At 43.6% G+C, this 14,107-nt stretch overlaps 1 protein-coding gene across 3 annotated transcripts in view; it reads right to left on the reverse strand.

The window, feature by feature from the left end:
* Positions 1 to 872: 872 nt before the first annotated feature.
* LOC146189674 (TOM1-like protein 2) overlaps positions 873 to 14,107 on the reverse strand; it is a 32,382-nt gene continuing 19,147 nt past the window's right edge. The window contains exons 10-15 of one of the 3 annotated variants that reach the window (XM_084604443.1): positions 12,932 to 13,043; positions 11,292 to 11,373; positions 8,971 to 8,994; positions 7,910 to 7,960; positions 4,668 to 4,704; positions 873 to 4,019 (exon numbers count right to left, since the gene is read on the reverse strand). In XM_084604443.1, coding sequence (XP_084460569.1) covers positions 3,835 to 4,019; positions 4,668 to 4,704; positions 7,910 to 7,960; positions 8,971 to 8,994; positions 11,292 to 11,373; positions 12,932 to 13,043 — 491 coding nt within the window. In that variant the 3' untranslated portion in view covers positions 873 to 3,834. The remainder of the gene's footprint in view (positions 4,020 to 4,667; positions 4,705 to 7,909; positions 7,961 to 8,970; positions 8,995 to 11,291; positions 11,374 to 12,931; positions 13,044 to 14,107) is intronic. The other 2 variants (XM_084604444.1, XM_084604445.1) reach the window with 2 other exon arrangements.

Genomic DNA, 14,107 nt, shown 5'->3' on the forward strand with positions numbered 1-14,107 from the left:
CGCAAGCATGTTCGTATGGCTTGCATGGTTAAGCGGGGCTCTATGTCGGGTTATTTTATACATGGCTGCTTGTAATTGCATGCAAGAGTATTAGTGGGATAATATGGCACAAGTTAAGGGATTAGCGATTAAAAGAGTGGCAGAGTATATGTGTACGCGAACGAGAATCCGCAAGGGGAGCCGCAGATGGAAGCCGTAGTGCCCTATACCCCTCATTTTGTTTTTAGGTTTAACCATGTACCGACATGAAATTTCGTCGTAGCAGCCTTCTTTCCGCATTGTTGGCTCGTTCGCAGTCGTACTGAACCCAAAAGCTTGCATACTGCGGTAACCTTAGTTCGGCAGCACATTGTTGCAAGATCGGAGCCGTCTGCGCTTCTGCATAAGACAAACGGCATCATAATGCGATCCGGCTTTCGTTGCCTCAATTTCTATGGAAACGATTCCGAGCTGACATCACGCGCATCCGGACCATTACCAAATATTAGAGACAAAACTGACAGCAATGTGCAAGCTTTGTGCGCTGTTCTACTGTGAACGAGAGATTTTAAAGTCGCTATGATAAAGCAGTGCATAGACAGAGATGCATGCCACGCATCCTATAACAAGAACCCTCGCTTTTTACAGCATTCCTCTTTTACACACATCTCTCTCACTGGAGACTGCGAACATGTGAAATATATGCGCGGTAAGCACATTGCGTCAGCGCAGCTGTTACGATGGCCGCTGTCTAACCCGCGTGCATATACCGCAAGTCAACCCTTGAGAGGACCTCGCAGTTACTATTCTCGTCGAAAGTCGTCCTCATCCTGCCTTGGTAAAACATGTTTCCAATGCATGTTGCCGACCAAAAACGATTCACCGAGACAAGACAGGCCACAAGCAATTTTTTTTTTCTTTTGAGACCATTTCGGTGTTGCATCATCCATAGCTCAACAGCTGATGGCACAAACCACTGGAGGCTGCCTAAATGGGTGCTGGGGCATAAATTTATCCTGTACACATTGCCAACAAGTAGCCCCCATTCGCAAGATTGAGAGGGACCCCATGCAAGCTCCCGATTGCAAGAAACAAGTCACTGCTGGCCTCCTACACCATGTGACAACTACCAGGCTTCCACAAGAAAACGAAACCTAGGCAAGCATCAAGCCCGTAACATTTGCAACACACGAGGGAGCAAAAGGTGATAACACATAAAATTGGCAATCACTACATGACAGTCATTACAGTTAATTTCAGCACAAATAAAACATGATAGAAATCATAGGAACTAATCGTAATGATATAAAGGTCAATGCCACAGTGTGAAAAAAAGTTTGAGACAAAGAGAAATGTGCATGGTCACCAGAAAGCCAGAAGCATCTCTTACAACAACCAAAGGAGTTACAGACCCCAGAGCACAGACTTAAAACAAATATAAAGAAAGCCGTTACTCAAATGCCCCTCATTTTACATGCACCAAAAAGATTGCATGGAGCCGACAGCATTGCATGCAGTCTTTAAACAATGCTTGCTAGACTGACTTCTGAGGTCAGCGACATTCATCACATTTCACAATAATGAGCACACAACCTTGGCCACTTTACGTGCGCTAAAAACAGGTTTTCCATCAGCATCGTAACAATGGATCGGCATAGCAAGGGAAGCATATCATTCTTGCCGTTGCAATGGAATGTGACAATAAGTTTAGCAACCATGACCGCCTTGGATAACACTGAGACACTACTGCATAATCCTGTACTGTCAGTGGTACAGGTACAACCTCCGTTTTTGACAGGAAACCTTTCAAGTGGCGATTCTGCCTTTAAAGCATCACAAAAAGCAACACAAAGATAGCATATGCCATGGGTCGAAAGTAAATGACTCGCATGTTAATTTATGCGGAGATTTGAACCTTGAAGAGTTGCTGCAATTTTTTTACTGTCTTGTAATCAAACCAAACTATAAATGTAACTATTCAGTGCTGACCAATGGGATTCATGCCGTAAAGTATGCGTCCGCAGTGGTGTTTTCATTGCACATAGCCGCAGCTGTTGCAGACGTGCTTAAACTATGCAAATGGGTGATGCAGTCTATCATTTGTCGTGTGACAAGCATGTGCAGTTTTCTTAATTTTCTATTTCCTATGACAATGAGCTGCTTAAACAGAATACGAAGAACTGTGCCACAGAGAGAATGGAATAATGCAACATAAATACAATGCAAGCACTGGCAGCTTCTTTTTCAACTTCACTCTGTTTATTCTTCTCTCAAGAAATGTTTTTGATGACAAAACTCTCTTGCTGATTTCAGCAAACCACTGTCAGTCTCAAGAGCTGTTAATGGCTCTTTGTCTTATCATAACAGCGCACTTTTTTTACCCCGTCAAGAGTAAAGAGATGATGCAACAGTGCCACTCATCGTGTCAGTGGTTCACGAACTTTGCGAATTCGCAAATTTCAATGCAGATCTGACTTAAGACAAAATGCGCGCTCACTGCACGAGGCAAAGTGCTAATCTTTAATATTAAATGACTTTGCACCAAGCTGCTTTGTTTAAATGCACTGCTGAACCCTCAACAATGCCAGGAACATTTCATTAATGCGTTTTCGGCACGTGCTGCGAGCTTGCATGGTACAGCTCGGCCATGCCTTCAACCACAGTGATACAAAATGCCTCTAGAAAGGTTGATTTGTGGACAAAGCAGTTTGTCACGTTGCTCGTACTAATGCCACTCAAAGATGTTGTGTCCATTCTGTCAAAGTTTTAAAAGACAATATCAAAGGCGCATTCAAGCTGCTACTATTAACAACAGATGCTTTTTTTTTTTTTTTACAGGTTTCAAGAAACCAACCTCACAAAGACCAAAATTCTCGAATTAACTATGGGAGGCTATGAGGCACCCCCACGGATTTACAGGCTTGCCTGGATTCATGGAGTAGAGGAAGAAGGACGACAGACAATAGGGTGTGTAATTCCCAAAGAACATCACAGTATACATGCTGCCAGCAATGATCACAAGCCTGCAGAGCCAACATGGGAACAAGAGCACACCGTTTGATGACGAAAACAGGAGGGTAATTAACAAGTGATGGCCACCCCATGCAGGGTGTTGCACAGGCGGCATTGATCAGTAGACGCGTCACGCATGAAAAAACAAACCTCACACCTCTCTAGAAGCACTGCTCTATAGCCTTGGCTGCAAGCAAGGTTCCCTCATTCCTGCCCCAAAAGGAAGCCTTACAGTTCCTGCCCGAAGAGAAAGCCCACTGTGCCGTTTTTAAATATGCAATTAGTTTCTAAATAAATCCCACACGATGCCTCATGGCATCAGAGCGTTATAACTTGACAGGACAGTGCATAATAAACTGTGCAAACTATGAGAGCGCATCGTTTTCACGCGTTCTGTTTTAAGTGGCCAGGCCCTAATCAGTGCTGTATGAAGAGGACAAATTGGTGCTTCTGGACAGAGTAACCGAACTGAAAACGCAATTCAGATGCCGGTTTTTTGGTGGTATAGGTGGCGCTCCTACTCGACCAAATATTTTCAAACCTGTACAATGTACTAAAAGACCGTGCCACAAAAGCCGGCACGTGAACTTGACCCTAAAAGTGGTCAACGACTTTCGTAAAAACGAAAAAAGAACCTCACTTCCCCGCCCACACCCTCTGTCATAAAACAGTGGTACCGCAGGACACATTATAAAATAAATCTATCCACAAAAAATGCCATAATACAACTCCAGAAATCTGACAGCCCTGCTTTGGCAGGTGCTGCTGCTTTCTTTTCCCTTTCTCACGTGACAAAGTCCATACACAGACCGGTTTCTAGTTCCCCCCCCCATCTCCCGGTGCCTACAGGGCAAACAAACTGTTCTCTGTCTTCTCATCCCGCTCCATCCGGTTCCTCGATGGTGGCGGCACGGGAGGCATAGCCGGCCCGCCAATGGGCGTTGGCACCACTGTGGCAGGCGCTGCTGTGGTCGTTGGAGGAAACCGCTCTGCTGCGGCCGCTCGTTCCGCTAGGAACCGGTCAAACTCTGATTCCCCGAAGACAATGAAGTAGATAGGATGGTGCAAGCAAAAAAAAAATTATAAAATGGTTTTAAAAATGCACACACACCAAAGTAAAAACAGGCAAGCAAAATAACCACACATATATATGTATGTGCTTTCTTTACAAAGGCAAATTAAAAAACTGGAATAGAAACTGTGCTCGCAGTAAAAGCAGAACACACACACACACAAGCACGCACACACGTGCCAATTTCAGAAAAACATTTCACCGCAGAGCGCATATGCAACAGACCAAACTATGCAGCCATACCTTTCGAGTTATGTTTTGTGCATTCTTGATTTATATTTTCTACTTTCCTCAGTGTACAAGTGTATGAGAAGCTGGGAAACACGAGTGCGCTTCTCTCCAGAAGTTTAACCACCGCTCTTTTGTTCGATTATTGTACGTTGTCATAAGCACAGCTGCAGTTGACACCCCAGAGGCAGGGAGATGAAAGCGAATGCCTGTTAAAAGCAACGACAAAAACATCAAACGTTGATGGCCTAATGGTAGACTAAATTGCCAGAGTGTTTAGTTTGCCACCCTCTCATAACTACATTTTAGCTGCAATTAAATGATTCTATCGTGTCCTTCTTTTTTAAAGATAGAAAGTGAACTGGACTGAACGTACCTGTGCTTGTGATGGACTCCTGTGCAGTCTCTGATGGCTAAAGAAAGAAAGGATTTGCTATTACAGTTACACCCTTGTCACAAACGCTACGCATATACACACATATAAAAAACTGTTTCACGCCTATACAGTAGATGGGTATTTTAAACGTTAAAGACACAGACACAATATTTTTTTACTTCAAAACACGCTTCGAGTATCCGCAAAATAAACCGTTTTAGTTATAAAGCGATGAAAGCCTCAACGACAAAATGCAGGTGCAAGAAAAAAAAAGGTCAGGTTGTTCGTATATCTGTGTTGGTCCCGAGGTTTCTTAATTGCAGGAAAGAAAGCACGCGCCTAACTGGCGCTCATTTCAAGGAGATATGCCATGTGCCATACCTCGAAGGACGCATCGCAACAGAAGAAAAAGAGAACTTTCCAATCTAAACTATGCTACTTCATATAAGACTATTACTTTGTTCTTGTGTAAACGGCAAGAGTCCTTGAAGTAGCAGCAAGCATCCACTCATCTCACTAACCATAACCGAGCTTAAAACCCTGCATTGCATGCAATAACGCAGGCTCACAAACGGCAGGCAAAGGCATAACTAGCACATGCTTGGCATGCTTCAAACACGTCTCCAGCGCACAATCGGGGGGCTCTCGTGACAAATGGCAGGGCAGTGTCCCCCTTCCCACGCACAATGCGGCCATTTCTTCAGCCCTACCCACAAAAACAATGACGTAGCAATCCCTGAAAAAAGAGTGTGTTTTGAACACGTAGGATCAAGCCTAACTAATTGCTTCATGTTCAAAAAAAACAAAAACAAAAGAGATGAACAACTGCCTCACTCTATCGTCTATGGCAGTTACCGAGCCCACAGACACGCATGAGAGGCTAGCAGCTTAACAAACTGGAAGGAAGGCTGTGTCATGTTTTATAATTAAAAAAAAAAAAGAACACTTTAGGTATAATCTACTGAGCTGAAATGCAATGTTAAATTGGAACAAGCATTTGATCGAGTGCTATCAAGGGTGTGCTTCAAATTGGACCGTTATTCCGAACTCTGGCTAGCACGTGCAAGTGGCCGCATACCGTATTAAGGCGAAGGCCTTTCTTGGCTTATGCACGCTGTATACAGAAAGTGATCAGAAAATGTCCATCGCACTGTCACTTAAAGAAAAAAATCTGCTGTCTTCACTGGGAATCGAACCAATATCCTTCCAGTTCTCAGCAGAGCACTCAAACCACTACTCCACGCTGTGCTCATGAGAAACAGATCATAATTACCTTATCTAGCGTAAAAATGATAGTAGCGATGACACTGACACTGCGGTTAGTGACAACGATAATGATGATAGTAGCCGTGACATTGACTTTGCATTTACTTGGTGATAATGATGAAAGTAGCAGTAGTGATGATAGTGGTGACAATGAAGATGCAGTTAATGGTAATACTAGTAGTGATGACAACGACAGTGCATTTAGTTGATGAGATAGTGGCGATAGTAATGTTGATGTCGACAGTACCGATGACAATGACGACACAGTTAATGAAAACAGTCCTCCAAAGTGGCTTTCACCATTTCCACTCTTAAGCAGACTTGAGCGCAGTCTGCAACCTTTTTACTCGAATCTTACATTCGAGGAGAGTTTTTCATTTTTTTTTTCGGGGTGGGGCCATCTTTATCAACTTCAGTGTGTCAGCTTAGAATAGTGGTACTCTCTTCTCATATCCTTCACCAAAGCCCAGTAGTGCCCCCTACGTTGCTACGGAGATGACAGGCTTGTCGTTAGATAAGGACAACTAAGACGTTTCTCATGAGCCCGGCGTGAAGTAGTGATTTATGCGCTCGGTGGGGGATTGGAGGGATAGCGGTTTGATTCCCAGTGGAGACGACAAATTTTTCTTCTTTACGTGCTAGTGCAAAAAACTTCTGATCACACTTTCTGTACACGGCACGCATGAGCCAAGAAATGCTTTCACCTTAAAAGAAATTGGGTAGAATAACCAGCAGGTGTAGGACAATGCGTAAAAATGACTTGAGTGCCCGAACACAGATACGGAACCATTGTTCCTAGCAATGGTTCCTAGCAAATGCAGTTACTACTTCTTGTGGCTCTGTTGATACCTGCTCAGAAGCAAAATACATATATTTACTAATAAAAAGTTGAGTTGAAAGTGAAATATTTTCTTCCTGGCACTCAATTCAAAATGAAAATTATGTTTCCAACAGACGCTACGAGAATTAAACCCCATGATCACTGCAAAAAAATAACACTGGTGTAGGTCCACAAACAAGAAAGTTTGTGCAGTTTCCTTGGTCACAACTGTACTTTGGTGATGTTCTCTTCAAAGACATTTTGTTCCTTTTTCAGAAAATTTTCTGAGTGAAATTTGGCAAAAAATGGAATGTTTATAAGTGTGAATTAAGCTCTCAGAGCCTCAATCTTTTTTTTTTCTTCTTGAAGTAGTTGAACATTCCTATTCTGACTTATGAGAGCTCCACTGCCAATGCAAGTAGCCTGGCTTCCACTAATCAGATTGCAGCATACAACTGACAAAGATCAGCCTCAATTTGTCCTCAAGTGCAGCTTAAGTGAGGTCTGTATGCTGCACAATGGTAAAGCTGCAGTTGCTGTTCAGCAATCTGCTTTGCATTCGTATATACCGGTGCTATATTTCAGGGAACCAAGAACCCAGCAATATTACACGGTTAAAAGCACTCCAGCAATTGGTACTCCATCAATCATCACTGCAACGAAAAAATATTGTTACTGACAGCTAGCTTCACCAACACTGAAAATATTGGCCATTAAAAATGATGCCTAACCCTCCTATAGACGCCAATGCACCACAAAAAAAGGAAAAAAAAAAGAGAAGAAAACGGGTCTTGACTGCACGCACTGTGCCTCGTCGCGACCCAGTAACTTGTGAGCCCAATGGGGCGTCTCCCTAATAAGTAGCAAGCAGCAGTTGCTGATAATTTGTAAATTTTATGGTCCACACAGAGCTTTTAAATTTGACTCGAATAGTCGCCAAGACAGCGTATATGGATATGTTGCATTAAAACACAACTATAACAACGATTTCAGGGGTTCCCCTCTTAAGCTTTCTCGACCACATGCAATGAATGAGTGCCCAGCAAACACCGCCCAACGCTGCTGCTCTGCGGCTACAGCTTTTCTGTGCATGCTGTACCACCCAAGAGGCACCGATTTTGGCAAATCCCTGTGTGAAAATCTCGAGCGCACCTACCTTTTCCTTCAGCCACTCTTCCATCTCGTCAAAGTCCCTCTCCCTGTGGATCTATCATGCAGGAGTGAGAGGGAAAAGAAAGCTCAACCAAGGAAAAGAAAACCAACTGACAACAACACAAAGAGAGTTGCTTGCATGCATGGACCAGAATAAAAGAAAAGGAAAGCATTTTTTTTTAATGGTAGAAACAGAAGCCGACTTGCTTGCACTTTCCACCATGTTGCACACGAAAGTCAGCCAGAGGTGTTAAGTGGTATATGTTAGTTAAGGTTAACTATCATCTCCACCCACACCCACATCAGATGAGCTAAAGGCACCGAACTCTCAAAAACAAATATACGCATTACCAAGGTTACCCCCCTAAAACTTGACAGTTGTTACGAAGCTCATATCACATTCGACGTATGCAGTATTAGTCACTGCAGGCAAGCTATTGAGCATAAACATGGTTTGCGATAATTTGGTCACCAAACGCTTCCTCAATGTGAAGTACCACAAAGAAGAAATTTGTAGCATGTTCAAAGAAGTATGTTCGTGTTCCTCCACATTCTGTACCAGCGATAAAACTTTTTATGCAAGAGTTATTCCCCTTGAACTGCATATTTATTATGTAGTGGGACTTCAAATGATTCTGCCTACCTCTATAGTGCCCAGCTCCGCCGCCTCAAAATTTTGGCTTTCCCATTTTCTGATTCCTAGCTACCTGGGACAGAGGTTGCCATGTAATGCAATTTTTTTTTATTTTACTTCACTGCGCAATTCCACCACATTACACACTAGGGCTATATGGCTGCGATAATCCTCCACTCCTTGTTAAACACATTTCCATCCTTTATTTTGGCCCAAATAAGATGTTACTGCCAGCATGCACAAAAAATCAAACAAATAGAGAAAAATACCAATACCAAGAAATGCTCCTAGCAAAGGTTTCTAAATTCATGGTTAAATATGTACAAAGATTTTTTTCTCTCGTCGGATACACAGTGACAAAGCAGACGACAAACAAAAAAAAACAAAAAAAAAAGGCGACAAGCAGAGAGCACAGCGGTGTTGAGTCTCACCTCGTGAAGGGCGTCCGACTCCACCTGTTGTTGCATCAGGGAAGTCCAGCGTCAACATACACACAATGCAACACACAAGTTGACAACAATGCACACAAAGACCAAAGACAAGCAGAACAAACATAAGAGCAGACGGCGGTAAGTAAGGCCAGTCAAGGCTCAGAGCAACAACATGCAATCAATTACCAAAGAGAAGCGACCAAGTACTAAGGGCACACTAAACACTGCAAAATACTACTGGGAATACTGAAAAATCACTGATGGGAAAGTATGGGAAAGTATGTGCTGAGAAAAAAAAGGAGGAGAACTAGTCTCATTAGCAATTTGGTGGCAATAACCCCTCCTCATTACACAGTCTGAAACTTAAAGCCAATAGTCCGTAGACATCCTTTTAGCAAAGTTTGCGGACAAATTAACAGGTGCAACTTTAATACGAATACAAGCTTAGTTTGTTGGCTTCAGGAGAGGCTTTCCTAATGATGTAAGAGTAAGGTAGATCTGATCTCTCAAGATACACATGGAACAAGGCCAGGCTCTGTCACTTTAAAAGGGAAAGGCCCCAACCTGACTGCTAAACCCCATCTACTGTAACGAAAGGCTTCTGCCCAGGGCTCTAGCTTGGCTTTCACGCATCTTCATGCCATACCGGTATGGCCATCAGGAGAACTAGTACAAGTGTAACTGGCATTATTTATCTTCTGACTGTACTTTTACAAAAGGTTGGAAAATGCTTTACTGGCCCAGAGCAGCGCCAGCTTCACTGAGGGTTGGGAAGATGCGCGAGTTTGTGCGTAACAAAAAAATGGGAGAGGCACATATTAACTAGAAGTTACGTCGCATCAACAGAGAAGTTGGTGTATGCTAACCAGCGAAGTCAGATATTGGCCACACCAAGGCCAAAACAATATCTAAGCTTCCAGAGCTCCGTGGACTTTTCAATACCTTTTGCATTTACATCACATTCCTCCGAGTCCTTTTTTTTCATTATAGCAAAGTTCTTTTTTCCAAGTATCGAGTGAGTGAAACCATTTTAAAACTGCGAAAACTGCAAATCAAAATTTAAACTAAGCTCTATTGACGGGATTGGTGCTTTGTGCGACACAGTGATGCCATCGAAAGCAACATTGGAGAAACACTTGTACAGCTAGAAGCAAAATCAAAATTGAAGGGAACATGGGAGCGCGTGGCCTCCGCGCTTTGCACAAGCCGAGAATGGGTGGCAAAGAGCAGCCGACCAGGCTTACTTTGGATACGCCTTTACCATTGATTCTTATGGCCTAGTGGCGACAGTGCATTCGAAAGCGTGGAGGACACGCGCTCCTGTGTTTCCTTTCAAATTGCTTCTAGCCGTACGTGCACAGAATGGCTTAGTACAGTTGACTAAAAATTTGGACCCCTCATTTTTTAGACATGCTTGATTATCTGGATGAGCACATGAAATTTCAGGTGTGCTGCTACCGATTGCTCGATTTTTCAGACCTAATAACCATTTGGTGCAGTACCCCTGCCTATAGCCAAGCCTCCATATGAATATGCATAGCGACGCGTCATTAGTTCAGACTTCAAGGGGGCCGAAAGTATAAAAAAAATAATGCGAAATTCAAGCTAGAAAGGAGCGTATTAGAAATGGGGCGAATATTATACTCCATGGGTTCCTTCAGTGCGTAGGCCTAGTTGAGAATGACCATTCGAATCACAGTAATTTCACCTAATGAACACTTCAAATATTTCTGTCCGTACAACTGAGGTGAAAACTATGCGCCAACGACGATATCACCTAAATGGTTATTTCTTAGGCAAGCGTCTGAAATTACAATGAGTTCTTTCATGAAATGCCCGAGATGGCGTAACATAACACTCAAAATTAGGCTGGAATGGAGAGCAGGTAGAAGCATGCAGGGAATGTTCGTGATGTCAAAAATGACGTGTTGTCTGTACAAATTACCTCAACCAAGGTCAGGGAACCAGCAAACAAAACTCATCTATGGCACAATAAAATGAAGCATAAGCTTGGAGGTAATTAGTAAATACCTATATAGTATACACTTTCTTAGAATACGATTAGCTAGAAAAACTCCCGAAGCTGCCCTTTAAGAGAACGCGTCAATACAGTTTCCTTACGCTTCTGCATCGAGCCCGACTTCAAGGTTAAAGGTAAAGCAAGCCACACACAACACACTGCAAACTTAGACGCATGCACACAGAGGCCTTTACAGACAAATTTCCGGCTCCAGTACAGGTTCACATTACTAGCGCATTTCAGGTCGTATACCAGCATAAAGCAACGCCACACATGGTCGTCCAAGGTTGCACCCCCTCACCTTCTGTCCTCGGACTTGGGCCAGGGCGCCCAGACCGACTGCCAGCTGGTCAATGTTGGTGTTGTCCGCGTACGTGCTGCCACTGCACGAGACAGGTGTGTATGCACGCTAAGCAACGATACGAAAGCCAAATTGTTGACCCAGATTTGATAAGAGTTAATAAACAAGCAAGAAAAGGGTGCCCTACCCACTAACACCCAACATCCGTCGCTCCCCTTCACTCCAATACCAGACTTATCATGCGAGCGATCATGGTTACAGCCATCAGGTGAGTAAACTTTCCACTGCATCTGTCTTGCACTAACCAGTCCCGTTACCAACCTGTTGGGGCCTGATCTATCAGTGCTACCACCCACATTTATTTCCTTTCGGTACCCACAGTCACAGTGACAGATCATTGGCTATCTGTTGCACACATATCATGGCTCCTGTTTGAGTCTGCTACCGCTTCCCGATTTCAGTCAGAAGGCAAGAATCCCCCTTTCTGACATGGCCGCTCTGCGTATGCATTCCTCCTCTTCTCCAGCTTCACTGGCTGAAAACAAACCACCAGCCCAAACTGCACATGCACAGTTCATGTCAGTCGAAGGCACATGTAACAGATAGTTGCAGCAGACCAAGTTGATGCTTTGTGTAACCAAATCGTGGCCACATCTTTCAGACGCGTTTGTTTTGACAAACTTTCGTCATTTCCCAGAGGTGCCAAAACATGCGGAAAAGATAGATTGCGTGGAATTCTTCACTACTATCAATTCCTAGGAAGAACTGCGTCCCACTGCCGAATTACTATTTCGGCTATCCAAAAAAACGTGCAAAAATGACATATTAGAACTTCTGAAAATACAGTTGGGACCAACTACAATTCAAGTTGTCTCCTTTTATTGGACAGGGCTCAGTGCTAACTTTGAAATTCCAAAGAGTACTGAATGATAACGTGACAGCATCTAAACAGACTTCAGCAAAAACAGCCTCTCCGAGCATTTGAAGGAGTGGTAACCATAGCACTGGCCGATTTTTCGGACTCAATACTACAACTTTCACAATATTTCAAACTTTATTGAGGAGCCGTCACGCATCTCATAAGAACATTCCCATTTGACGACCAATATTTCGGATTCTTTAGAGCCCAAAAGTCAACATTTGGATGAAACCAACTTAAGCGATACTTTGGGGATTGGTTGGTGGAGTGAAAACTTTATTACCACCTATATAGGAACTCTTTTCGAAGAACAACATTTTTTAAATTTTTTTCAGCCCTATACAAGTGCAAACAGGCTTCACTGTCGCCGCCAAGTTTCCCTCGACTGTCATGAAATATGCCAAATTAAATTTAAACAGAGTTGATTGGACGGGCTGGCCTTGAATAGGTTTGGCCACTCAATATTTTTTTCCCTTCCAGTTAACGGAATGCTCTTCACTGCCATTGAAGGTGTTAACACCGTAGTGTATGAGCTATGCAGGGTGCATGATCGCAGTAAAAATTGGGCAACGGCAGTACCTGCCAGAGGTTAGTGATGCCACCCGTGGTGTGGCATTTTTCGGACAGTTCAATTATTCGGACAAATAATTTTCTGGGAAACTCGGCTGGCGACTGTGCTATGCACCATCAAGGTGCAGCAAGCTGCCATCTCTTCGCTCACCTGGGCTTGGAGCCAGCGTCGCCACTGTGCCGGGACTGCGCAAACATGTCAAACTCGTCGCCCGAAGGTTTGGCCGCCGGGTTTGAACCTGCACCACCAGTCCCACCCAGCGCTGGACACGGGTCATCACGGTTGCAGCACCCATGGAAGCACGCACCAAAAAAGAAAGAAATAAAGAGAAAAAAAGAAAATACAACGTGAAACTCATTGAACAAGATGTGGTCACAAGAAAGGGTTTGGTTTGGTTTAACGTCCTAATGTTAATAAAAACAGTGTGAACAGGAAGACACAAGACAAGATAAAAGTAAGCTAGAGGACAAGCGCTGACTCATAACTCAACCTCAGCTTTTACTCCATGGCCCAGACAAAAATAAATGTGACGAAAACAAAGCTTTCGCATGAAAAACCCCTGGGATGGCAGCCACTTTTCGATAGGGACGAAAAGCAAGGCACTCGTGTGCTGTGCGATGACAGTGCACGTTGAAGAACCCCAGATGGTCGAAATTTTCGGAGCCCTCCCCTACGGCGTCTCTCATAGCCTGAGTCGTTTTGCAACGTTAAGCCCCATAAACCAAACAGAACATTTGCTAAGTACCATAAAAAGGCGCTGAGAGTCCCTTTGGCACGGAAAGTGACGAAAATATATGTTTGCAGATCCTTTCCTGTGCAGACAATTATCGAGCTCTCGCCAGCATGCTTTTTTGTGTGCCGCTTCTAATAATATTTTTGCAACATTAACGAGTCTTCGGAATGACCACCTTCCGCTATTCTCCTGCGTATATTCAATGGCATGGAATGAATTTTGTACCGTAACTCCGATGGCTCGAAGGTGGCCTGCATGATGCACCCGAAACTAAGTGATGTCAAGATGAAAGCCTTCAGACAATATTACTAGACCAGCCGTAGTGGATGTGGAGGTGGTGCGCGGTTCACGCAGGCGCCACATTCGGCCCACTCGTGTTCAGATTATGTGGCTCTACTCAAAGCAACGTTTCAAAAATAACTCAAGTTTTCTCCCATATTATGCATCGCTTCTCTTTTCAAGCACAATTACTCGGCAAGGCAAAAGAGATGCATGGTGAGAAGTTGTTTTCCACCGTATATAGGTTGCAATGCTGTATATAAAGCAGTGACAAGGAATTTATAAAAAGAAAAAAAAAATGCAACTTACACACC

This window comes from Amblyomma maculatum, chromosome 5, assembly GCF_055883805.1.
Source record: "Amblyomma maculatum isolate TAMU_Amacu chromosome 5, ASM5588380v1, whole genome shotgun sequence".
In the NCBI taxonomy this organism is placed as follows: domain Eukaryota; kingdom Metazoa; phylum Arthropoda; class Arachnida; order Ixodida; family Ixodidae; genus Amblyomma; species Amblyomma maculatum.